We start from the raw sequence: 25,891 nt of genomic DNA, 5'->3' as shown, positions 1-25,891 counted from the left end.
TTAAAACATCATTAGGTATTTCATTACTTTTCATTGCCAGTAAAACATCATTAGGCATTTCATTACTTTTCACTGCCAGAATGATTTATTCACACACTTCCAAACATAAGTAATAAATACAAATATATATGAAATTCTTTACAGCCATATGTGAACTTTATAATTCTGGATCTGATAATTTTTAGTTTTATCAACTGTCAGAGACCAGAATTATGGTCAAAGAAACAAGGACATGAATTTGCTCAGTGTTGTATCTTCAGAGCCTGAAAGAAGGTATGGCACAAAGTAGGTGTTCAATAAATATTGGTTGAATGACCAATGAATAAACATTATTAAGGTAGGGGTGGTTTTCACATGCATTAAAACTGCTTAATTCTAAAAGCAATTGTTGCAAACCAAGCTTTATGATGTGCCTAAACCCTTTGAATATTGCAAAAAAAAAAGAGCTTATGACTAAAGAAGACTGCTAGGTAATCAATTCCTGGCTTATTTCCTAGGAAGTCTTTGAAAACTGCCTTTTGACTACTGATAAAATTCATAATGTAACAAAATATGGAAAAAATAACTTTGTAAAAAACTCTTAATTTTAATCTTCACTATTTTAAGTCAATACACAATTTCTAATAAAGGGAAGCTCACGACTAATACTCTTCTGAGTCACTAAAATCTACCTACTATTTTTGTGTGCACTGTGTGGTGGTAATCCAAAGCCATTGTGCATAGAAAAATAATTTCACAAATGCCCTGAATCAACCATTAAAAAATAAACTTGGCCAGACACAGTGGGTCATGCCTATAATCCGAGAACTTTGGAAGGCTGAGATACTGCTTGAGGCCACGAGTCCAAAACCAGACAGGGCAACACAGCAAGATCCTGTCTCTAAAAAAAAAAAAGTTTGCCAGGTATGGAGCTAAAGCTCCTGTAGTCACAGCTATTCGGGAGGTTGAGGTGTGGGGATCACGTGAGCTCAGGAGTTTGAGGTTGCAGTGAGCTTCAATTGCATCACTGAACTCCAGCCTAGATGATAGAACAAGACCCCGTCTCTAAAATAAATACATAAATAAAATAAACATAAGACTTACCAGTGCAATCTGCTGTTTTATACGCTCTCGGGCTGCCCTATCTTCTGCCTTTTCTCTGTTTCTTTCCTCTAACATTCTTTTTGTTAATTCTTCTTCTTGTTTTCTTTTATAATCCAACATTTCTTTTCCAGTTTTTCTCCTCTCAATTTCCTTCTTAATCTCTCTCTGAATTAAAGAAAAAGTTTTATGAGCCAAAAACATAATTTTACAATCTGCCCTAGCTATTATTTTCAATGTAGGGAAAGTGGTGGTAGAGTGCAATTAAAATTATAAACTTCAGATGCTTTTGTAGTTCATAAGTGTGATGATTGCGTTTTCACACCGTGCATGAGATGTGTCTCCCTCAAACCTTGTTACGACATCGGCACACTACCCGTCTGGCGGGGAAAAAAAGAAAAAAAAATTATAAACTTTATAAAATGCAAGGGTTTGGAAGAATGGACAAATGTCCATCAGTTTATAAATCATTGCCAGTGGTCTGTTAAGAGTATAACGTAGTCAGTGTAATTTGAAAGCAAGCAGAATTAAAAGTCTTCAATTTTGAGGGAAAACATGTTATCCTACAGGGACAATTGTGGCAGTCATTTATTTGGCTTGAAGGAAATGATAATCATCCTACATTTGAACCCCAAAGAGATGAGGCATAGTTAGGAATATCTGGTGAGAAAAATGAATGGTGCACTAGAATGTGCAACATGACAGGAAAAATTCAGCAGAATGTCCACACATTTCTTTTTCACAAAAAGGAATTAAAAATTTGATCTTTTGCCTCAAGCAAACAATTTTAGCTCAAGTCCTTTTATTATTAGTATAAAAGACTCGCTACAGAGGGAAAAAGCATGGACTAATTTGCTAGCGATTACAAAAAGAACACACAAAAGTATACACTATGATCCTATAAGAGAAAACAGACCATTCCCTTCACTGTGCTACAACACTGAACTACAACTAGGAAGCCATCCTAGGTCTGCCAAATTGAATAGAATAATCAAACATTCCCTCATTTAATAGAACAGTAAAACAATGCTAAGTGCATGAACTTTACCTGTTCTTCCTCTTTCCTTTTCTCTTCTCTCCTTTCTTCAAGTTTTTTTGTTAGTCTGTGTTTAATTAAAAAAATGTGCTGAGATACATCATTTTAATATAAAATATGTTTAGATTTGTTTAGCAAAAACAATTGGGAAAATATAGAAAGCACAAAGAAAAGCTTCTAAAGGCACAGCAACAATTTATCTGCCTGGCCTCTGAATCTTTCAGAAATTACTGAGTCAATAGGAGTCCATCAGAGGCATACCTCCAGCTCTGAGTGCCTTATTTACCACTAACTATTGTTTACCCTTTTTTCTCTGATTTGTCTGATATTGATTATAAAATATACAAATAAAATTTCAAATATAAATTACTTATAAATACTCTACCCCTTATATATAAGTAAATGGCAATATGACACAAAATTGGTAAAAAAACAAAAAACTTAAGGTCAGCATTTATAAAAACTAGTAATACCAAGTTGATTCTTAGTTGTAAGAAGTTTATCAATTACAAACAAATGGCCAAGTGTGGTGGTGTGTGCCTATAGTCCCAGCTACAGAAAAGTGAGGCAAGAGGATCCCTCAGGCCCAGTCCAGCCTGGGCAACACAGCAAGATCCCATCTCAAAAATTAAAATTAAATTAAATTTTTAAAAAGTATGATTCTGAAATTAGACAGTGGTAATATAATAGTTGTACAATCTTGTGAATATACCAAAACTCACTGAATTGCACAATTGGAATTTCATGGTATATCTCAATTTTTAAAAACAAAACTTCCTCTGAAAGAGATTTGGGTTACATGGTGTAGGCATTCATTAACACTCAGCTACAGTCGGGGTGTGGTGGCTCACGCTGTAATCCTAGCACTCTGGGAGGCCAAGGCGGGTGGATCGCTCCAGGTCAGGAGTTCGAAACCAGCCTGAGCAAGAGTGAGACCCCCGTCTCTATTAAAAATAGAAATAAATTAATTGGCCAACTAAAAATATATTAAAAAAATCAGCCGGCTATGGTGGTGCATGCTTATAGTCCCAGCTACTCGGGAGGCTGAGGCAGAAGGACTGCTTGAGCCCAAGAGTTTGAGGTTGCTGTGAGCCAGGCTGATGCCACGGCACTCTAGCCTGGGCAACAGAGTGAGACCCTGTCTCAAAAAAAAAAAAAAAAAAAAAAAACTCAGCTAAACAACTTGTGCCAGCAATCAAGGGAGTGCTCAAAGAATGATGGGAGCATATCAAGAGGCCAGAAGACACCACATGAAGGGAATTCCACAAGTCAAATTTGGGGCAACTTGTATACCAAAAAGAACAGTAGGAGAAGTGGATTATAACACATTAGAGAAAGAAAAAAAGGATCCATGAAATGTCTTAACTGCTGAATGGGGTTATAAATTGGCCTAACTATTTTGGAAAATTGGTCATTATCTATAACCCAGAAATTCCCACTCCTTCGTATACATGCTCACATATATGTGAAGAAATGTGTACATATGTTCACTAAGACATGTGCAATATTCTTCATAGCAGCCCTATTCACAATAACCCCAAACTGAAAACAATTCAAATACCTATCAATAGTAGAATGGATAAATAAATGATGGCATCCATAATCAAGTAAGAGAAATCTATACAGCAATGAGAATGCACCAACTGTTGTCACATTCAACAACACAGATAAGCCTCACAAATACAATGCTGAACAAAGGAGATGAAGCACAAAAAGAATAGATGCCGTATAACTCCATTACAAAGTTCACACACAGACAAAACTAATCTATGGCCGGGCGCTGTGGCTCACGCCTGTAATCCTAGCTCTTGGGAGGCCGAGGCGGGCGGATTGCTCAAGGTCAGGAGTTCAAAACCAGCCTGAGCGAGACCCCGTCTCTACTATAAATAGAAAGAAATTAATTGGCCAACTGATATATATATAAAAAAAAAAATTAGCCGGGCATGGTGGCGCATGCCTGTAGTCCCAGCTACCCGGGAGGCTGAGGCAGAAGGATCACTCGAGCCCAGGAGTTTGAGGTTGCTGTGAGCTAGGCTGACGCCACGGCACTCACTCTAGCCCGGGCAACAAAGTGAGACTCTGTCTCAAAAAAAAAAAAAAAAAAAAAAAAAAAAAACTAATCTATGGTGCTAGATCGAGGATAGTGATTATCTTAGGGAGAGATGCTGTAATTAAGAAGGGGCATTAGGAACGCTTGTTGGGCACTGGGTAATTTTCTATTTGTTCACCTGAGTTATGGTATACAACAAGAAATTACTGGAAAAAAGGGAGAGGCAAGGAATAGATGGAAAGTAGAGGGGTTGGACCAAAGCACTTCTCTACAGAAAACTACTAGCTAATAAACGTAGAAGAAATACAATTAGAAAAAAAATTATCATTTTTAACTACCAATGAAGTAACCAATTCCAGCAAAAATCAGTGAATGCCAAAACCACTGGGTGAAAGTTTTTGAGGAACAAGATATTCACTGTTTCAATGAATCACTCCATTGATAACTTAATTAGAAAGAGAAAAAAGTACCTTTATAATAATAGAGATACCCTGCAGATAACCATCCTAGCCAAATGATTAAACTTAACATCACCAACAATGTACACATCTGATATTGCCTGTCTCCTGATGTGAGTAATGGGAAGGACAAAATATTACCTCTGTAATGTTCTTATTAAAGTTTAACTTGAATCTAATAATGACAGAACAGGGGATTGGATCAAGGGACATTATAGAAATTAGACTCTTCAAAAATGTCTAACTCATGAAAAATGCAAACAAAAATAAGAGAAATGTTTTGGATTCAAAGAAACTAAACTAAATCCAACTGATTGGATCCTGAATCAGAGGAAAAAAGTTATAAGGACATTACTGTGATAACTGGGGAAATCTGAATATGGACCACATATTAAATAATCTTACTGTATCAATTTAAAATTTCTTGAGTGTGATAATAGTATTGCGCTAATATCTGAAAATATCTTTATTCTTTAATTACATACATTTGTATAATTTTCTTCTAAGAAAAAGAGATGCAATTTTCTTCTAATCTGGTTGAAAAGCTACATTGCATCTAACTTAATAACAAATCGACCGTTTCATCACTTCTGCATCTGGGTATCTATTTCTTTTTTTTTGAGACAGAGTCTTGCTTTGTTGCCGTGGCGTCAGCCTAGCTCACAGCAACCTCAAACTCCTGAGCTTGAGCGATCCTTCTGCCTCAGCCTCCCGAGTAGCTGGGACTACAGGCATGCGCCACCATGCCCGGCTAATTTTTTTTTTATATATATATCAGTTGGCCAATTAATTTCTTTCTATTTATAGTAGAGACGGGGTCTCGCTCTTGCTCAGGCTGGTTTTGAACTCCTGACCTTGAGCAATCCGCCCGCCTCGGCCTCCCAGAGAGCTAGGATTATAGGCGTGAGCCACCGCGCCCGGCCTAGGGTATCTATTTCTTAATGGTCATTTTTGCCTGTCTGGGCACCAGAAAAGAGCAGGCCAGGCATGAATCTGTGGATACAAATCTCCCAATCCCGGCCTAGGATGAATGAAGCCCTGCTCAGAGCCCACAGAGCCTCAACCAATGTCTTTATTTTTAGGAGATGAGATATTCAGGGGTGAAGTGAAATAATGCCTGCAAATTTCAAATGAATTAAGAAAAAAAGAAAAAGAAAAAAAAAAAAGGTAGTCATTATACTATTATTTCAACTTTGAGGTTTGAAACTTTTCCAAATTAAAAAAAAATGGAGGCCGGGCGTGGTGGCTCACGCCTGTAATCCTAGCACTTTGGGAGGCCGAGGCGGGCGGATTGCTCAAGGTCAGGAGTTCGAAACCAGCCTGAGCGAGACCCCGTCTCTACCAAAAATAGAAATAAATTAATTGACCGACTAAAAAAATATATATATATACAAAAAATTAGCCGGGCATGGTGGTGCATGCCTGTAGTCCCAGCTACTCGGGAGGCTGAGGCAGTAGGATCGCTGAGCCCCGGAGAATGAGGTTGCTGTGAGCCAGGCTGACGCCACGGCACTCACTCTAGCCTGGGCAACAAAGTGAGACTCTGTCTCAAAAACAAATAAAAATAAAAAAAATAAAAAAAATGGAATTGATGGTACTATTTATGATCTTTCCCAGATAATTCTGCCCATTTTAAACATGATATAAAAAACAAAATAATGCATTGCAACTGAAGATACACTAAAATATTCATATTCCATGGTGGAGTGCAGTGGTGCAATCACAGCTCACCTCAAACTCCTGGGCTCAAGTGATCCTCCTACTGCAGCCTCCCAAGTAGCTGGGACTACAGGTATGCACCACCATGACAGGATAATTTTTAAAAATGTTTTGTAGAGATGGTGTCTCACTATTGTTGCCCAGTCTGGTTTTCAACTCCTGGCCTCAAGCAATCCTCCTGCCTCAGCCTCCCAAAGTGTTAAGATTAAAGGCCTGAGCCACTGCATAAGATTTTAATTACCACATAACCTGGATTTTTCAAAAGTTGTCTAAACAGTGAAAAGTTACTTCCCAATAAAAACTATTTCATTATCAAGAGCGTGTCAACATTTCATCCTATTTCAATATTAGTATCCTTTTTTAAAAGGCCCCAGACAACATATATTTCATGTAATAGTTCTAATAGCATATGCTTAAAAAAATTATGTATGTCTATATCAAGCATTATTTTCAGTTAACGAATCTCAAACAACAGTAGATCCACATTGTCCTGACATGCTAATTATAAAATAACATTCAATGAAGAAAATTTAACAACTTCAAAATGGAACCAAAAAACCAATCCATAATTCCTCTTTCATAGATATTAGTATAAATATTTTGATATATGTCCTAAAGTGTCTTTTTTTGGTCTCAATATACCAAATACAACCATAAACAATAGTGTATATACATATATAATACAAATTTTTAATTAAAAATGATATATTCTATTTGCAGAACCACAAAGGCAGATACTAGTTAATATTCCCTTACATGAGAATGGAGGCTATTAAGAAACAATAATAATAACAGAAACTCCTCTTTTCCACTCTAACTAAATACCACCTGACCCTACCCCACAATACAGGGCTACCTGACATGCTTCTTCCCCCCTTTTCCAAGTGTCCAAACCCTTCCCCAGATGTTTAATTTTCCCTTCACCCTAGCATAGTGCAAATAATGGTGCACAGCAGTGAGTTATGGCGTCAGCAAATCAGAAAAAATCAAAAGAGGATGAGCCCTGGGAAGTTAGGTTTCCTGCTGTTGTTCTTCCAGCCTTATATCATTTCTTTACCACTGTGAATCTATCCTGCTTTTCACTTCAAGGTTCTGGCCCTGCCCTAACTCCTACAAAGAACAATCAGAACCTAGGTTTTGCTGAAAAGCTGAACTTTACTGAGTCATGAGTGAACCCAAAGACCCAATATTGGCAATCATTTTGAACCCTGTTTCCCCAAAGCATCTATGTGAACAAGAAAAATTAAGTCTCTCTAACGAATTTTAACTTTGATATAACTAACACTAAATGATTTTAAGCCCGGATTGAAAATATTCCTGCTTACCCATTAACTCATATTAACCTTTTTTTTTTTGAGACAGAGTCTCGCTTTGTTGCCCAGGCTAGAGTGAGTGCCGTGGCATCAGCCTAGCTCACAGCAACCTCAAACTCCTGGGCTCAAGCAATCCTCCTGAGTAGCTGGGACTACAGGCATGCGCCACCATGCCCGGCTAATTTTTTCTATATATATTAGTTGGCCAATTAATTTCTTTCTATTTATAATAGAGACAGGGTCTCGCTCTTGTTCAGGCTAGTTTCAAACTCCTGACCTTGAGCAATCCACCCGCCTCGGCCTCCCAGAGAGCTAGGATTACAGGTGTGAGCCACCGCGCCTGGCCAAACTCATATTAACTTTTAAGAATCACAGCATTAAAAAACATGATTTGATAATTACTGCATCATTAAAAATAAACACTGAAGTAGAAACTATAAGTCAGAAATGTGTATCTGATTATTAGGTCAACTAATAAAAAATTACATTTAGTTGACACCCACTTATGCAGAAGCCAAGCTCAGTACATAGTCATAAAATGAGCTGAAGTTCTTGGCCATCTGGAACTTAATGTTCTTATGGCACAGAAAGATAAAAGCAGAAGTGACAGATGGAAACACACATGTACCAAAATACCAGTAAAAGAGGAATTCTTAGAATGATCAGACCTAAAGCTTAGTGATGACTTCAGAGATACAGAAAAGCTTTACCTCTAGAATATAATTTTTATGGCTATAAATAAGTTGGTCAGGTGATCAAAAATTTCAACCCAGAATTCTTAAACTTCATTTGTATAATTTTACCTTTTATTCAAATTAATGAAATAACTGAAAACCACTGTCTTTTCAAACAAAATGTTATTTGTAAAAGTAAGAGCAAACCTTTCCACTCGGATAGTGAGGTCCTCCGCAGGTCTCTGATTTGAACATCCACTAGGCTCCTGAGAGGTAGTGGCATGGCCTGAACTTTCTCCTCCTTAGTTATTAAATAAAAAGAAAGAATACTGTATTTAATGTAATTTTTTAAAGGTATAAAAATTCTAAATTGTAACATCTATTAATAATCTTGTTTCTTAAACATTATATATATTTCCCCTAAGAATGGAGTAGCAGATAAGGAATGAGCTATTACTAATCCTGAAGTTTGGATCTGGATAAAACAGTATACAAATAGAAATAAGGTAGCTACTCAGTTGAATATCACACCAAGGTAAAGGTCAGAGGTAAAACATGAAATACCAATTCGGCAGGAGGCATGCCTGGCTATGAGTAGCCTTTACTCTAGAGTAGCACTGTCCCATATGTATGCTATCCAACACAGTAGCTACTAGCCACATGTGGCTACTGAACACTTAAAATGAGGTTACTTTGAGTGAGAGACTACATTTTTTTTGAGAAAGGGTCTTGCTCTGTCGCCCAGGCTGGAGTGTAGTGGTGTGATCATAGCTCACTGCAACTTCTAACTCATGAGCCCAAGCAATCCTCCTGCCTCAGCCTCCTGAGTGGCTGGGACCATAGGCATGTGCTATGCCTGGCTAACTTTTTTATTGTTATAGACAGGGTCTTACTATGTTGCCCAGGCTGGTTTCAAACTCCTGGCTTAAGTGATACTCCTGCCTCAGCCTCCCAAAGGCCTGGGGTTACAGGCATGTGCCACAGTGCCCGGCCAGTGAGGGACTAAATTTTTTTTTTTAAAAAAAAAGGGAGGGGAAGTGAGAAGGGGGATTCAATTTCCTTTTTTTTCTTTTTTTGAGACAGAGTCTAACTCTGTCGCCCTGGGTAGAGTGCAGTGGCGTCATCATAGCTCACTGCAACCTCAAACTCTTGGGCTCAAGCAATCTTCCTGCTGAGGATGCCTCCCAAGTAGCTGGGGACTACAGGCATGTGCCACCACACCCAGCTAATTTTTCTATTTTCAGTAGAGATTGCATCTGACTCTTGCTCAGGCTGGTCTTGAACTCCTGACCTCAAGCAATCCTCCTGCCTCAGCCTCCCAGAGTGCTAGGATTACAGGCTTGAGCCACTATTAAAGGCCCAAGGGACTAAATTTTTAATTGTAATTAATTTTAATTAAAGTAGCCAGGCGGGGCATGGTGGCTCACGCCTATAATCCTAGCACTCTGGGAGGCCAAGACGGGCGGATCACTCAAGGTCAGGAGTTCAAAATCAGCCTGAGCAAGAGTGAGACGCCGTCTCTACTAAAAATAGAAAAAAGTATTTGACCAACTAAAAATACAAAAAATTAGACAAGCATGGTGGCACATGCCTGTAGTCCCAGCTACTCAGGAGGCTGAGGCAGTAGGATTGCTTGAGCCCAGGAGATGGAGGTTGCTGTGAGCTAGGCTGATGCCACAGCACTCACTCTAGCCTGGGCAACAAAGTAAGACTGTCTCAGAAAAAAAAAAAAAAAAAAAAAATTAAAGTAGCCACATGTGGCTGTGGCTGTGGCTATAATATTAAACAATGAGCTCTAGAGTCCTGGTTTAATCCTGGATATGGTTCTAGACTTACAATGGTCCAAGGGATCTGCTGCTTCGGCTGACCAAAGTGATTCCTTACAGAGTCTCTTTGTATCTATACTAGCATTCTTTTAAGGATTTCCTGAACCATAGAATTTTGTCCTGGCCTGTTCTAGAGGACAGTTATGGCCCAGTACTTCCTTTTAGAACCTCTATCATTTCCTTTCTTGCCACTTGCCACCAACCTGATTCTCCTTTACAATTATGATCTCTGGAGGAACAAGGACTACGGAGCCACAAAGTCTACGTCCAAGTCTTGTTCTATCATTTCAGTAAGTCACTTAACCTCTCTGTGCCTCATCTGTAAAATGAGGATAGTAACCTCATAGAGTTATTATGAGAAATATGTGTTAATACAAGTAAAATGCTTAGAACTTTACCTAGACAGGCACATAGTGCTTTAGTTACTATAGTAGTAGTAAAAATAATTAGTATTACTAAGTAGAGCTGATGGTACACATCTCTTCCTAACTCTGCATTCAGTGGCATTACCTAGGTAGCTTGAAATCAGCCATAGTGGGAATACTTAAACCTTGGAAATTAGCCAAATACTACAGACAGGGCCTTCAGCTTCCATAGAGCTTCTGTTAAATATTTACCAGCATACCACTAAATACAACGCCTTTTTTTTGGAGATACAGTTTCACTCTATTGCCCAGGCTAGAGTGCCATGGTGTCAGCCTACCTCATTAGCAACCTCAAACGTGGGCTCAAGCAATCCTCCTGCCTCAGCTGGCCCTGAGTTGCTAGGCCAACAGGCATGTGCTACCATGCCCAGCTAATTGTTTATATATATACTTTTAGTTGTCCAGCTAATTTCTTTCTGTTTTTTTTAGTAGAGATGGAGTTTCACTCTTGCTCAAGCTGGTCTCAAACTCCTAAGCTCAAACAATCTGCCCACTTCTGCCTCCCAGAGTGCTAGGATTATAAGCATGAGCCACCATACCCAGCCAAAAGGTAATTTTAAAAGAATAAAATATGGATGTCTCTCAGCTTGGTCACCTGTAATAATTTAAAAAAATAAATAAATAAAATAAAATAAAATAAAATAAAATATGGATGAAGAGTACTCAGGAACTATGCACAATTTCTGCAATTTATTGTGAGTTGAACCATTCCAAAAATAAAAAGTTAAAATAAAAGAAGAAACAGAAATCCTAGAACTAAAAAATGTTATTACCTGATTTCATCTAAAATAAAAGGTTCACTGATGGGTTTAACAGCAGAATGGAGATGATAAAAAGATTAAAAAGTCAGTAGACTTGCAGATAAACAGAATTATCCAATCCAAAGAAAGAAAAAAAGACTGAAAAAAATGAATCTGTGGGACAATATTATGAAGCCTAATACACATGTAATTAGTTCTGGCAAGATACATATACCAAAACTTCCCAAATCTGGTTAAGTTACATATTTACAGATTCAAGAAGCTCAGCAAACCCCAAACATGATAAATACAAAGAAAAATACATCTAGGCATATCAAAGTCAAATTACTGAAAAACAAAGAAAGAGAAAATCTTGAATGTAGCCAGAGGAAAACAACACATGCACACAGGGGGAAATGATTCGAATTTATGGAGACTTCTCATCAGAAAACTAGAGAGACCAGAAGACAGTGGAACAACACCTTTAGAGTGCTGTAAAAAACAAAAACCACACACAAAAAAAACCCTGTAAACCCAAAATTTTATATCCAGCAAAAATCCTTCCAGAATGAATATAAAACAGATAAAACAAAACTTCAGACCTGTACAATAAGAAAATGCTAAAGGGAGAAATTTTCAGGCTAAAGGGAAATTACACCAGGGGAAAACAAACATCTTCAAAAAGGAATGAATAATTTTGGAAACCATAAATATTCAGATAAATATAAAAGATAATTATTCTGTTGTAGATATAAATGAACTATATCCATAATAGAGACCTCCAGTTCTGTATGCATCCAGAATTTGAATGATCTGTAGATACAAAACCTCAAAATAAGAATGACAGCTATTCTTCAAATATTCAAAACTTGTCATGTGTAACTCCATAAAGCAAGCATTAAAGTTAATAGGAAGATATAGAGCATCAAATTTCAGTTCAATATAAGGAAGAATCTTTCTAAAAACCAGAGTTATTCAACAACAAAATAGGTTTCCTACCAAGGTAATGAGCTTCCTATCATTGAATGTATTCAAATACAGACTTCATGATTATCTGTTTGGGATGCTGCAGTAGGATCACCTTTTAGGATATTAACATTCTAAATTCTTATCTACCCCTTTGTTGCCTAATACAAAATTATATTACACCAAACAACTCTGACCACAATCCCAAATATATAGTATGAAATTTCTCTTTTGCCTTTTCTGTCAACCCCTTTTCAGTCACACCTCTCATTTCTGCAAGCTTTATTTCATAATTATCTAATTTAAAAAAAGGATACTATTCTCTTAAATGTATACAGCATTTTAGATGTTATAAAAACAATTCCAAATATATTAGTTCATTTGAACCTTTCAAAATCCTCTAGAATGGTAAGAGATTTATAAAACTGCTAAGTGTCATAACATTCCTTGAACCCACAGCATAATAACAAAAATTGCAAATCAACTGTTCTGGATGGTTGACTATTTGGGAGTGAAGGGGACATTCACTGATTTCTTCCTCTTCTGCCACTAAATGATACAGAATTACTTGTATTTAAGACAACTCTTAAATTTTAACATAAATTTTAAGTTAAATGAATGTAAAGAAAAAAACATACAATATGTTTATTTTTTAAAATATTAATCTATATGGGCCGGGCGTGGTGGCTCACGCTTGTAATCCTAGCACTCTGGGAGGCCGAGGCGGGCGGATTGCTCAAGGTCAGGAGTTCAAAACCAGCCTGAGCGACACCCTGTCTCTACTATAAAAATAGAAAGAAATTAATTGGCCAACTAATATATATATATATATATATATATAAAATTAGCCGGGCATGGTGGCGCGTCCCTGTAGTCCCAGCTACTCGGGAGGCTGAGGCAGTAGGATTGCTTAAGCCCAGGAGTTTGAGGTTGCTGTGAGCTAGGCTGACGCCACAGCACTCACTCTAGCCTGGGCAACAAAGCGAGACTCTGTCTCAAAAAAAAAAAAAAAAAAAAAAAAATTAATCTATGGCCTTTAAAATCAAGTGAAGGAGTCCATCTATTGTGCCCAAAAAGGTACATTAAAAGTTACCTGTTGCAGTATCTGACTTTGTTTCAGGAGAAGTGGGTGATGTCTCACAAAGCTCTACATTTCTGGACTGAGGAGAGTTTTCAGAAGTGTTGTTCGTTTCAAATGAGGCAGATGGAGTAGACACTGAACTTTCTGACTGGCTGCCATTTGCCACTGATGTTTCACCTTTCTGTGAGTGCATCTAGGGAGAAAACAAACTGGAATTTAACTAACAGATAAAAATCTAAATTTACCACAGCAGTAGAGACCAAAATATGAATTAAATCAATTGATACTTATTAAAATAGTAGTACTAAATTCTCATAAATAGATAAATCTAAAACATATAATCCTGGCCGGACACAGTGATTCACGCCTGTAATCCTAGCTCTCTGGGAGGCCGAGGCAGGCAGATCGTTTGAGTTCAGGAGTTCGAAACCTGAGCAAGAGTGAGACCCCATCTCTACTATAAATAGAAAGAAATTAATTGGCCAACTAATATATAGAGAAAAAATTAGCTGGGCATGGTGGCGCATGCCTGTAGTCCCAGCTACTCGGGAGGCTGAGGCAGAAAGATTGCTTGAGCCCAGGAGTTTGAGGTTGCTGTGAGCTAGGTTGACGCCACAGCACTCACTCCAGCCTGGGCAACAAAGTGAGACTCTGTCTCCAAATAAATAAATAAATAAATGAATAAATAAATCATATAATCCTAAATATGACATAATGTCATTATGGAATTTAATTGCAAGCTGGCAAGAGCATAAAAAGATTTGTTAAAGCAAAGTATTGACTTCCCTTCAAATTAGAATTCAAAGAAAAAAGTTGTAAGCTGCTATTAACCATTTGCCCAAAGTGGACAGAAATGAAAGATTGAGTCCTCAAAATATGTCACGCAATAAATATTGCTTGTGACAGCAATTCTTTCTTTCAACAAAGTTATGGTGATGTTCATTATATGCAGGGGTAGGGGATAAAAGAGAAAAGTGAACAAGAAGTCACTCAAGTATTAGGTATAGAAACCTGTAACTTCATAATGCTATTTTTGAAATCAGTCCAGGAAGACAGTGTTTACCACCATTTAAGTTTAATGGCATAGCAGCATCCTGAATATACAGAGGAGCTCTAAGAATATTCCAATGTCAAATTCCTGGCATATCATTTTCCCCCTACTTATGGAAAGAATATTTTGTTCCTTCTTACCTGTCGGACTTTGTGAATTCTCGTAACAAGTTCATCTGCAGAAACACTCCCTGCTATTACTTCCAAAGGAATTCCACTGTCTCCAATAAAGAAACTGGATGGAACACACACTACAGGATCTGTACAGTTTAATTAAGTCTAACAATTAATGTTAAACAAAAGGATAATTTTATGAAACTATTGATAACAAATTATCTTTGTGAGTTTCACAATATAACCTGCTAACACGTTTGTAAAATAATTTCAACTACCATTATTATTATACTTATAGTACATGTGATTAGTAAAATGATTTATGATTTATCTGTATAGTATACGTGAGTGAAGATCATCTACTACATTCTCCTCTATCCTAGCTTTTTCTTACATCCATCTTGCTACCAGCTGACTCTTGCCAGCTACTAATATTCCAACCAAACTGCTCCATATGGCTTTTCAGATACCCACATTTTAAAAACTCCCTATTCTCCCACCAGCTACAATGTATCATCTCAAAGGACTCTTACTAATAAGTTTCCATAAACAAGAATGCAAGATTTCCTAAATAAAAATGAATAATATCTAAATTTCATGAATTAACCAAAAGAAAGGTAAATATTCAAGCAAATACATATACAAAAAGCAATTTTTCATTGAAAGGATACAGATTTGTGAAAATTGTAAGCAGGCTTCACTGTAAAACAAAATCAAAAAGAAAATCACTAGATGAGTCCAACAAATACTGAACTGTTTTTATAAAATTTACCACACCAATCACAAGTATTTTCCTGAAATGATCATTTCTTTCACAACAATCAGCTGGGGGGAGAAAAGTGTAGTTCTTATTTCACAAGACTTTTTTTGGTTTGTTTGATAATTTTCAGATTAAATAACCATTTGCTCTTACAACCCACAAGCTGGAATTTAAAAATGGAATTAGTATCTGCCATGTTACTTCCTCAGCAGCAAGTATACGTAATACAATATCTTAACCTGGAACAAAAAGATATAATATCTATAACTGACTGACTTACACATGTGATAATACTCAGTAATAACAAAAAATTCAAAAATGGTCAGGTGCAGTGGCTCAAACCTATAATCCTAGCACTTTGGGAGGATGAGGCAGGAGGATCGTTTGAGCCTAAAAGTTTGAGACCAGCCTGGTCAACACAGCGAGATCCTATCTCTACAAAAAATAGAAAAATTAGCTGGGACCGGTAGCCCCAGCTACTTTGGAGGTTGAGACAGGAGGATCACTTAAGTCCAGGAGTTTGAGATTACAGTGAGTTCTGATGATGCCACTGTACTCTAATCCATGCAACAGAGCAAAACTCTGTCTCAAAACAACAAAACGATTCAAAACAATCTAAATATCCACCAATAAAAACCGAAATATTACACGATCATAATAAGGAAAAAGGCACAGAAAAATGTGACAAAATGTTTTGTACAAAATGGGAGGAAAACAAATGTAATATTATCTGGATTTGGTTGTCTCCAGAGACAGGGTGGTCAGGGATGGAGGAGAGACTTTATAACACCAGTAAGAGATATTGATCAATGTAAATGAATTAATTCCAAGAATCAAACCAATACACAGAATTTGTTTAAATTTTTTTCCTAAATATAAAGCATGATTATCATGAAAACATTTGAAAATATAGGACAGTATAAAGAAAAAAATACTAAAAATCCTACCATCCCAGAAATAACCACTGTAAACTTTTGATGCAATTCCTACCAATCTATTTTCAGTGCATGCTATCTCTTTAAAAATACAAATACACTAAAATTTTCCCAGAACATTGGGTAACTTAATTATTATAAATAAATAAAATGTACTTTCCATAATTTAAAGGTACATTTGATTCTATTAGCATGCAGTCTATAATGAAACAAACATCAACCATCACTATACACAGGTATCCCTGCATCTGCTAATAGAAATTTCTGTTTTTAAAAATGTTAGATAGGCCGGGCGCTGTGGCTCACGCCTGTAATCCTAGCTCTTGGGAGGCCGAGGCGGGCGGATTGCTCAAGGTCAGGAGTTCAAAACCAGCCTGAGCAAGAGCGAGACCCCATCTCTACTATAAACAGAAAGAAATTAATTGGCCAACTGATATATATATAAAAAAAATTAGCCAGGCATAGTGGCGCATGCCTGTAGTCCCAGCTACTCGGGAGGCTGAGGCAGAAGGATCACTTGAGCCCAGGAGTTTGAGGTTGCTGTGAGCTAGGCTGACGCCACGGCACTCACTCTAGCCTGGACAACAAAGTGAGACTCTGTCTCAAAAAAATAAAATAAAATAAAAAAAATAAAAAAATAAAATAAAAAAAAATAAAAATGTTAGATAAATCAGTCTATAAATAATCTCAAGAGTTCTGAAACCTGCATGTCTTCCACATTCTCAGCAAACCCCTATATTCTTCCTGTCACTGCCAACTCTAAAAGGTGCTTCTGGAAGATAATGGACATATTTAAATTGACATATTCTGTTTTTTAAAAACTACTACAGCTCAATAAATATTTAGTTTAGTAACTATTGTTGTGAGGCAGGCTACACTATGATTTGCTTTATGACATTTTTGTTAATATGGAAAATTTTTAAATAAAGTTTATGAACCTATAGGTAAATTTCTGAACATTTTAATATTGACAGTGATTTTCAAACACATTATTTATTCTGATATTATCTATATCAAAAAGGAATACCAATACGCCATTGCTAACGAATTAACGTTTTTAAGCACTGATCTCCAAGGCTGCTAACATCATAAAAAGAGACAACACAGTATTACATGCCTTCTGATGGAAGACATAACACCGTTTAAAAAATAGTCCTGAGGGGAGGGAAAAAAGTCAAATCCGAATCAATCAATTTACAGTAAATAGAGGACAGAGGAACAAACTAAATGATATTAACAGGCTGCAATCAATAAAATCCAGACTCTAGGAAACTACAGAACAAGTATGTAGAACAAATGACCTGGTTTCTTTAAAAAATAAATTACAAATTCAAAAGAAATGATCTCTAACCAAAAAATAAACTGGGAGGAGAGAGAGAGAGAGAGAGAGAGAGAGAGAGAGAGAGAGAGAGAGAGAGAGAGAGAGAGAGAGAGAGAGAGATGGAAGAGAAACTTACAGAAAAGGACAACAGTACCCAAGCTTTTTGGCACAGATTTGGGCACAGATTTGGGATGAGCAATCGTTTTGGGATGATTCAAGTGCATTATATTTATTACATTTGCAGCTGCTCCCCAGCACTGCAAATGTCAGCATCACCATCTCAGTGCAAGATTTTTCAGTGGCAGCGAAAAGATAAGACAGACAGAGAGAGAGAGAGAGAGAAAGAGTGGGGCCAAACCACATGGCTTTATTTAGTGCTCCCAGATGAAGTTCTGGGGCCCGGAGAGAGGTGGGTTCCAGAAGTCACCTCGGTTTGAAGGGGGTGCAGCCTTTTATACCGTTTGGGCGGGCTAGGGACTTTTGGTGGGAAGAGCTGGGGCAACCTTTGGTGGTCATTGAGAAATAGGAGGGGCTGGAGGTATTTGCAGAATCCAAGAACCAAAACTTTCTTATCTGGGTGGACATCTGGGTGTGGCTTTTCTCAGCGGGGTCTGGTCTCATGAGCCTTTTCTTTTTGATCTAGGGAGGGGAAGGCCCCCCACCCCCAACCAGCCTTACACTCAGCTCCACCTCAGATCATCAGGCATTAGATTCTCATAAGGAGCATGCACCCTAGATCCCTCACATGCAGTTTACAGTAGGGTTTATGTGCCTATGAGAATCTAACACTGCTGATCTGACAGAAGCCAGAGCTCAGGCAGTATGTGAGCAATGGTGAGCAGGTGTAAATACAGATGAAATTTCCCTTGCTTGCCCTCTGCTCACCTCCTGCTGTGCAGCCCAGTTCCTAACAGGCCACAGACCCAACCAGTACAGGTCTGCAGCACAGAGGTTGGGGACCGCAGGAATAAAAGACTTGAGAGAGATCAATACATCACAATGTGTGGATCTTGAACAATCCTGAATTTAAAAAACTGTTACAAATTAAATTAATAAAACTATGACTTTGATGAGCCAATTGAAAATAAACTTGAACACTACTTGGTGACATGATGACTATGATTTGTTTCAAAATTATATGGGATGAGTGGACATGGGTGGGGGTATAGATGAAACAAGACTGACCATGAGTTAATGATTATCAAAGCTAGTTGACAAGTACACGAGGTTCATTCCACTATTCAGTTACTTTGTTATATGTTTGAAATTTCCTATAACAACATTTTGGGGAAGTGGGGAAGAGTAATAGAGAAACTAATGTAACAGACTGGTCAATATCATGTACTACAAGAAACCTATAAATGTCCTTATTCCCAAATGGCTCCATTCCTAAAACTAGGAATCAAAAAAAGGTCAACCTTTCAGAGATATTCAATGTATAATTTATAGTTATTCCCAAGTTCATGGAAGCTGGGGATCATAGTTCTCTTTGCATTCCTAGTACATGTCATGTAGCTGCTTGGTAGACTAGGAAAACTTGAATTTTTTTCAGCAAGACATAATGATGAATTTGGAAAATGGCAGTCAGAATTTAAATTCCTAATATCCTTAGCAAAAAATATTACATTAACATTTTTATAGTTCAAGAATATCACCATAAATCACAACTGAAGACCATGATAATAAAATTAAAAAGCAATGAAATATTAACATATAAGCGAACCTTTTGGTATCAATTTTAATAGCAACAAAATTGTTTGAAGATGCTTCTGTCACTTTCTCATCTTCCCAACTTGCAGCCATCTGTGTAGACTGCTCATCATCACCTGTAAAACATTTCAAGAATTTTTATAACATAAGGCCAGGAGCTGCTGGTTGCAAATTCTTTTCCCTGGAAAACTGGAACTTCAAACAAAATATATTACAAATATTATTTCTTACCTAATACAACAACTGAATTTTCCATAAAATCAAAAGTTTGACAATGAAAACAAACTACATGTACTGCTATTTAGGTGATATAAAATATTTTCTAAAAGAAAATGATGTAAATAGCATCACAATAATAAGAAGTCATGGAAAGAAATGTGCTGTGCCTATTTTGTCTTCTGTACATATGAGTTTAGAAAATAAAAGTATAATACCCTTCCTTTATGTAGAACCTTTCTGTTGAGTTCAGCATCTCCACATCACAATATTTATTCTCCAGAATTCCTTTAAGGTAGAAAGAGGCAGGTATAATTCTGTTTGCAGTTTTGGACTTGCCTTTTACTATAGGTATGCTAATTATAAAATGATCCAAAACTAATCTATGGTGATAGAATTCAGCACAGGCAGGTACTACTGACTGGAAAAGAGGATGAAGGAGCCTTTTGCAGTGCTGAAAACGTTCTGTATCTTGATCTGGATGACGGATACACAGGCATGTTCATATGTAAAAATTAATCAGGCTATTCATTTAATATGTTTCTGTTCATTTAATATACTGTAATTATACCAAACCAAAAAAGTTTTAAAAAGTTACATCTATCAAGAAATTGTTTCAAGTTTAGGCCTATAACATCTAGACTTTGGCATAACCACTTACTGGTGAATAGAAAGAAACTTAATGCGTAAGTCATTGAAAAACACCCGAGGTTAGCAGAGCTAAGTGCTTTCTCAAAAGTAAGCAATATATGTCAATTTACAGATTTAAAAAAATGTTAAGGTGACACTACCTGACTTCAAAATTTACTACAAAGCTATCGTAACCTCAATAGCATGGTATTAGCATTAAAACAGATACAAAGACCAATGGAACAGAAAGAGAATCCAGATTTAAATCCATGTGCTTACAACCAACACATCTTTGACAAAGGCGCCAAGAGCATACAATGGGGAAAGAACAGTCTTTTCAATAAGTGGTGCTGAGAAAACTGGATAACTACATGCAGCAGAATGAAACTAGACCCTCATCTCTCACCATACACAAAAATCAAATCAAGATAAAGACTTAAATCTATTTACTTTCTCAGTGTGGATGAAAAAAAAAAACCAAAAAAACAACAAAAAAAGACTTAAATCTAAAACCTGAAACTATGAAACTACTGTAAGAAAACACTGGGGAAATGCTTCAGGACATTAGTGTGAGCAAAGAACTTTGGGGTAAGACTTCAAAAGCAGAATCAATGAAAACAAAGATAGACAACTAAAATTATGTCAAGCTAAAAAGCTTCTGCACAGCAAAGGAAACAATTAACAAAATCAAGAGACAATCCACAGAATGGGAGAAAATATTTGCAAACTATCAATCTGACAAGGAATTAAAACCCAACATATATTATACAAGAAGCTCAAACAACAGAACAAAATAATCCAATTTAAAAAATGGGCAAAAGATCTGAACAGACATTTCTCAAAAGATGACATACAAATGGCCAAATGGAAAAATGTTCAACATCACTAATGATTGGAGAAATACAACTCAAAACCACAATTCAGTATCGCCTCACCCTAGTTAAAATGGCTTGTATCAAAATGACAGGGAATAGGCCTGGTACAGTGGCTCATACCTGTAATCCTAGCACCTTTGCACTTTGGGAGGCTGAGGCAGGATTGCTTGAGCCCAGGAATTTGAAGTTGCAGTGAGCTATGATGATGCCACTGCACTCTAGCCCAGGCAACAGAGCAAGAGACTGTTTCAAAAAAATAAATTAAAAAAAAGACAGGGAATAACAGATGCTGGAGAAGATGTGGATAAAGGGGAACCCTTGTATACTGTTATTGGGAATGTTAAATTAGTACAGCCACTATGGAAAACAGTATGGAGGTTCCTCAAAACACTAAAAACAGAACTTCTAGGTGATCCAGCAATTCCACTACTGGGCATATAACCAAAAAAAGGGAAATCAATATATCAAATAGCATCTGTACTCCCATGTTTACTGCAGCACTATTCACAATAGCCAAAATATGGAATCAACCTAAGTGCCCATCGACAGATGAATGGATAAAGAAAATGTAGTGTGTGTATATATAATGGAATAAAACTTAGCCACAAAAATGAAATCCTGCCGGGCGAGGTGGCTCACGCCTGTAATCCTAGCACTCTGGGAGGCCGAGGCGGGCGGATTGCTCGAGGTCAGGAGTTCGTAACCAGCCTGAGCAAGAGCGAGACTCCGTCTCTACTATAAATAGAAAGAAATTAATTGGCCAACTAATTTATATATATATAAAAAATTAGCTGGGCATGGTGGCGCGTGCCTGTAATCCCAGCTACTCGGGAGGCTGAGGCAGAAGGATTGCTTGAGCCCAGGAGTTTGGGGTTGCTGTGAGCTAGGCTGATGCCATGGCACTCACTCTAGCCTGGGCAACAAAGTGAGACTCTGTCTCAAAAAAAAAAAAAAAAAATGAAATCCTGTTACTTGCACCAGCATGGATGGAACTGGAGGCCATTATGTTACATGAAATAAGCCAAGCACAGAAAGACAAATATCACATGTTCTCACTCATATGTGGGAGCTAAAAGTGCTGGAATTACAGGTATGAGTCACCAGGCCAGGCTACCTACTCTTTATTTTGTAAGCTCCTTTCTTCCAGGATACACTCTCCGTCTCCAATTTAATCCACCCTTAGACTTCCCCATCTCAGTTATCTGTTTATGGTAACACCATCCTTTCAGTTCTCAGGCCAAAAACCTTAGTTATCCTTTACTTCAGTTGACTGTATTGCCAAAATATATCTAAAGTGTAACTATTTCTTACCACTTCCACTGCTACCACCATGATCCAAGCTACCATATCTCACCTAGATGATTACAATAGCCTCCTAACTCATCTCCCTGCTAAGTCTATTCTTAACACAGCAACTTTCTTTAAAAAGAAATATCACATCAGTCCTCTGCTTAAAATCATACAATGATAGCTCCCCATTCTCCTCAAAGTAAAAGCCAAAGTCCTCATAAAGGCCCACAAGGTTCCACACACCAGGCTTCCAATTACTTCTGTGATCTCATTTACTTTCTTGCTATTCCTTTTCTATTCCTCAACTATGAAAAGACACTCAAGTTTTAAGGTCTTTGTACTAGTTGTTTCCTTTGCCTGGAAGGTTCTCCCTGCCCCCCCCCCCCATCAACATGGTTAATCATTAACTACCTTAAATCTTTGTTCAAATATTACCTTCTCAAAAAAAAAAAAAAAAAAAAAAAAACACCTCCCTAATCACCCACTTTAAAATTACACCCTAAGGTCATTCCCAAAGGTCCCTTATCTCCTATTCTTTTTCCTGTATTATTATTACTTTCTAATATACTAAGTGTTTTAGTTATGTTTACTGTTTATTATCTGTATTCCCCAACTAGAATGAAGGTTCCATGAGGGCAAGGATTGGTTTTCATTTTATTTTACTGATAAGACTCAAATCCCTACAACAGAACCTCACATCTAATAGGCACTCAGTAAGTACTTTGTGGAATGAATAGCTAAATGTCTAGTAGTTAAGTATTTTGTCATACCTGTAATACTAGACTCTAATGCTGTATATCTGAATACATTTTGTGTGAGATGAGATCCAAGAATATCATAAAATAGGAGTTTGAGAAATTTGGCCATGGAAAAGTAAACAGGGACTATTAATAGAATGTATCCATAGACCAAGACCAAAAAGAATGTCCCATTAGTAGACTCCCAAATGTTGAAGATGGATAATGAGAAAAAATTACCATTTGCAAGTGAGATCATTCTGAATGCATCTTCAGAGACCACTGAGTGAAGATATAAGATTCCAAATAAATGACTCATCTATTAACCTAGAAAATAGCTGTATGGGAACATTCTTACTACAAACACTTCTCAGAGAAAGCCATGAAGAGAAATCCTTTTCATTCATTCTTTCAAACATTCACTATTTCACATTTACTTTGTTCTAGGCATTGAGCTATATACTAAATACAAAACAAATGAGACATTGCCCTCAACAGAGCTTAAAATCTAACAATATAAGGAAAAATTTTCACAAGTAGACAACTATAATTATAGTAATAAATACTGTGAAAAACACTAGCAGAGAAAATAACAAGAGACCTCTTTATAATGGTCAGAAAAGCCCTCTCTGAGGTTAAAGAGCTGAGCCACACCAAGAGCCAGAAGAGCTCACCAAGCAGGAGGAATATGTATGTAGGGAAAGGCCTCAGTGATTCAGAATATCATAACAATTGGGGAGCAGGTCACAGATGAGAATGCATTTTTAAGAAGAGTCAACAATGACTCCTACACTTAGGGTTTATCCAACTGAACGTATGGTGTGCCACTTACTTAGATGTAGAACGCTGGAGGAAAAAACCAGGTTTAGGCAATAAATATGGTTTGACAATCTGTGAGGACTTAAATGGGGATGTCATGCTAGGTAGCTGGAAGTATAAATCTGCTTCTTGTGAGGCTGGTGCTTTTCACTCTCTCACCCATACTGTACCATGTAGTTAAGGGTCCCAAATGTCTCCTCCCCACTGGCAGTGTCTGTCCAAGACTCAGCATAGTGGCAAGCAGCAGCAGCTTCTTGACGAGCGAGCAGAGGTGGAAAGATGAATGCAATTACTCAACTCAAGGAGAGCTTTCTTAATACTACTGAGTGTAATTATTATTAATTGCTAATTTTAGTATGTTTGGTTTCTTATTTTTAGTCAAATTATCAACTATGCTATAAAGTTAAGTGGGCCTAAGATTTCATGGAAAAACATTGTATCCTTGGTGGTATCAGCAGTACCTAATGTGAAGGCAATTAAAGAGAACAGCACAAACTCTGAAGCAAAGAGTTGTAGACCCTTGTACAGCTAGCCCTTCCAATCTAAAACAATCTCAACTGTTCAAAACCTAAAGGCTTGCTGATCCAGACCTACGCTTAAAAAAAGAAAAAAAAAAAAAAAAAAAAAAAAACCTAAAGGCTTTTATGGTCTTATATTAACCAAAAAAGGCAGTAAATGATGTATGTCATTAATAAATTTTAGCCTACCTAGCAACACCAGTCAGTGAACAAATACCTTTACTTTAGACTCCTTGCAGATTATTCTTCCTTCCCAAGAATAAAATCAAAATTGTTTTCAGCTCCACATCTTTCAATTTGCACAGCTGCAATACTTTGAAAATCCTTGTTAATTTGTTGGCTGGGGTAGTAGTCATCTCTCTAGTCTCCTAACATCAACTCTATGATATTCTTTAATTCATCCATGAAAATTTCACTAAAGAAAACTTTCCTAAAATGTTTCCCACTTGAATAGTTCTATGAACCAAAGCATACCCGAGTCCACTCCAGTAACTTTTAAATTGTGTTTTTCACCTAAAATCTCAGATGATCCTTGCACTAAGTAGAGCAAGTTTTAATTGTAACTTCCAGTTACAAAGATATCTTTTAAACTTTCCATTGAGTTGGTCTATTATTGTTGAGGTCTCAGATCTGGGAAATATCATGAGTTCTGGCTATATTCTTCAAAGTTAGGAACAAAACTCTAAGTAATCTCTAAGTGTTTCAGTTTTATGAGTCCAGTATCTACATATTCCTAGAGTGACACTAATCCTACTTAGTCTTGGAGATTAACTGGCTAAAACTCTAGAAAAGCTAATTGTAGTTTGGAATAGGCCAAGAGACAAAAGAACTCCTTTGTGAAATTGCTAAATCTTCCTGCAAACATTCACGAGTCATTAATACTCTAAATACATGTAACACATGTTCATCAGTAAAAAGGTAATTGAAGAATGTATACGCCCAAACCCCTCAACTACAAGACGTATAACTTTATTAACTATTTGAATAATGTGCACTAGAGTTTACAAATGTTTTCAAATATTTGTTAATAAAATATAGTATTTCTTCTGTCAAATTAACATTACCTCTAGAGTGACTTCTAGGAACGTTTGGGCACAATCAATTGTGGTTTTTGTTTAAAAACATGACTACTCTAGTCCTAGATTTCCACACCAATGTAAATCATCACATAAATAGCCTACAATTATTAAGTTTTTTCTCAAGAAACAAAGCAGCTTTTTTTTGAAACTGCTAAAAATTTGACTAAGATGTAAATCCTTTTTGTGACCCTAGTGCAGTCACTCTATGACTACAGACCTAAATTGTTCATCTATAAAATGAGGGTATAAAACTTGCTCTACCTAGCGCAAGGATCAACTGAGATTTTAGGTGAAAAACACAATTTAAAATGTCATAAACCTACAGCGTCATTTAATTTTCCTTTCATTTTTAAGCCACTTTCTTCTTACAGGATTACAGTAGTAATTTCTTTATGTAATGTTAATATAACCCCCAAATAGCATAACAGAATCAAACTACTCAAGCTCTTCTAATAAACAGCACTGAGCT

General features: G+C 36.9%; 1 protein-coding gene and 1 non-coding gene across 2 annotated transcripts in view; one reads left to right on the top strand and one right to left on the bottom strand.

Moving 5' to 3' along the window:
• Positions 1 to 25,891, bottom strand: part of UBXN4 (UBX domain protein 4) — a 37,773-nt gene that overhangs the window by 10,274 nt on the left and 1,608 nt on the right. Inside the window, exons 2-8 of the mRNA XM_012740086.3 lie at positions 19,272 to 19,374; positions 15,204 to 15,232; positions 14,560 to 14,678; positions 13,381 to 13,561; positions 8,538 to 8,631; positions 2,129 to 2,183; positions 1,084 to 1,248 (exon numbers count right to left, since the gene is read on the bottom strand). Coding sequence (XP_012595540.1) covers positions 1,084 to 1,248; positions 2,129 to 2,183; positions 8,538 to 8,631; positions 13,381 to 13,561; positions 14,560 to 14,678; positions 15,204 to 15,232; positions 19,272 to 19,374 — 746 coding nt within the window. The remainder of the gene's footprint in view (positions 1 to 1,083; positions 1,249 to 2,128; positions 2,184 to 8,537; positions 8,632 to 13,380; positions 13,562 to 14,559; positions 14,679 to 15,203; positions 15,233 to 19,271; positions 19,375 to 25,891) is intronic.
• LOC142872465 (small nucleolar RNA U13) lies at positions 1,364 to 1,466 on the top strand. The gene has a single exon (XR_012920722.1). It is a non-coding gene; the product is annotated as a small nucleolar RNA U13 (small nucleolar RNA).

The sequence above is a fragment of the Microcebus murinus genome, chromosome 8, assembly GCF_040939455.1.
Source record: "Microcebus murinus isolate Inina chromosome 8, M.murinus_Inina_mat1.0, whole genome shotgun sequence".
In the NCBI taxonomy this organism is placed as follows: Eukaryota; Metazoa; Chordata; class Mammalia; order Primates; family Cheirogaleidae; genus Microcebus; species Microcebus murinus.
This window is presented reverse-complemented; position numbering and strand designations above follow the sequence as displayed.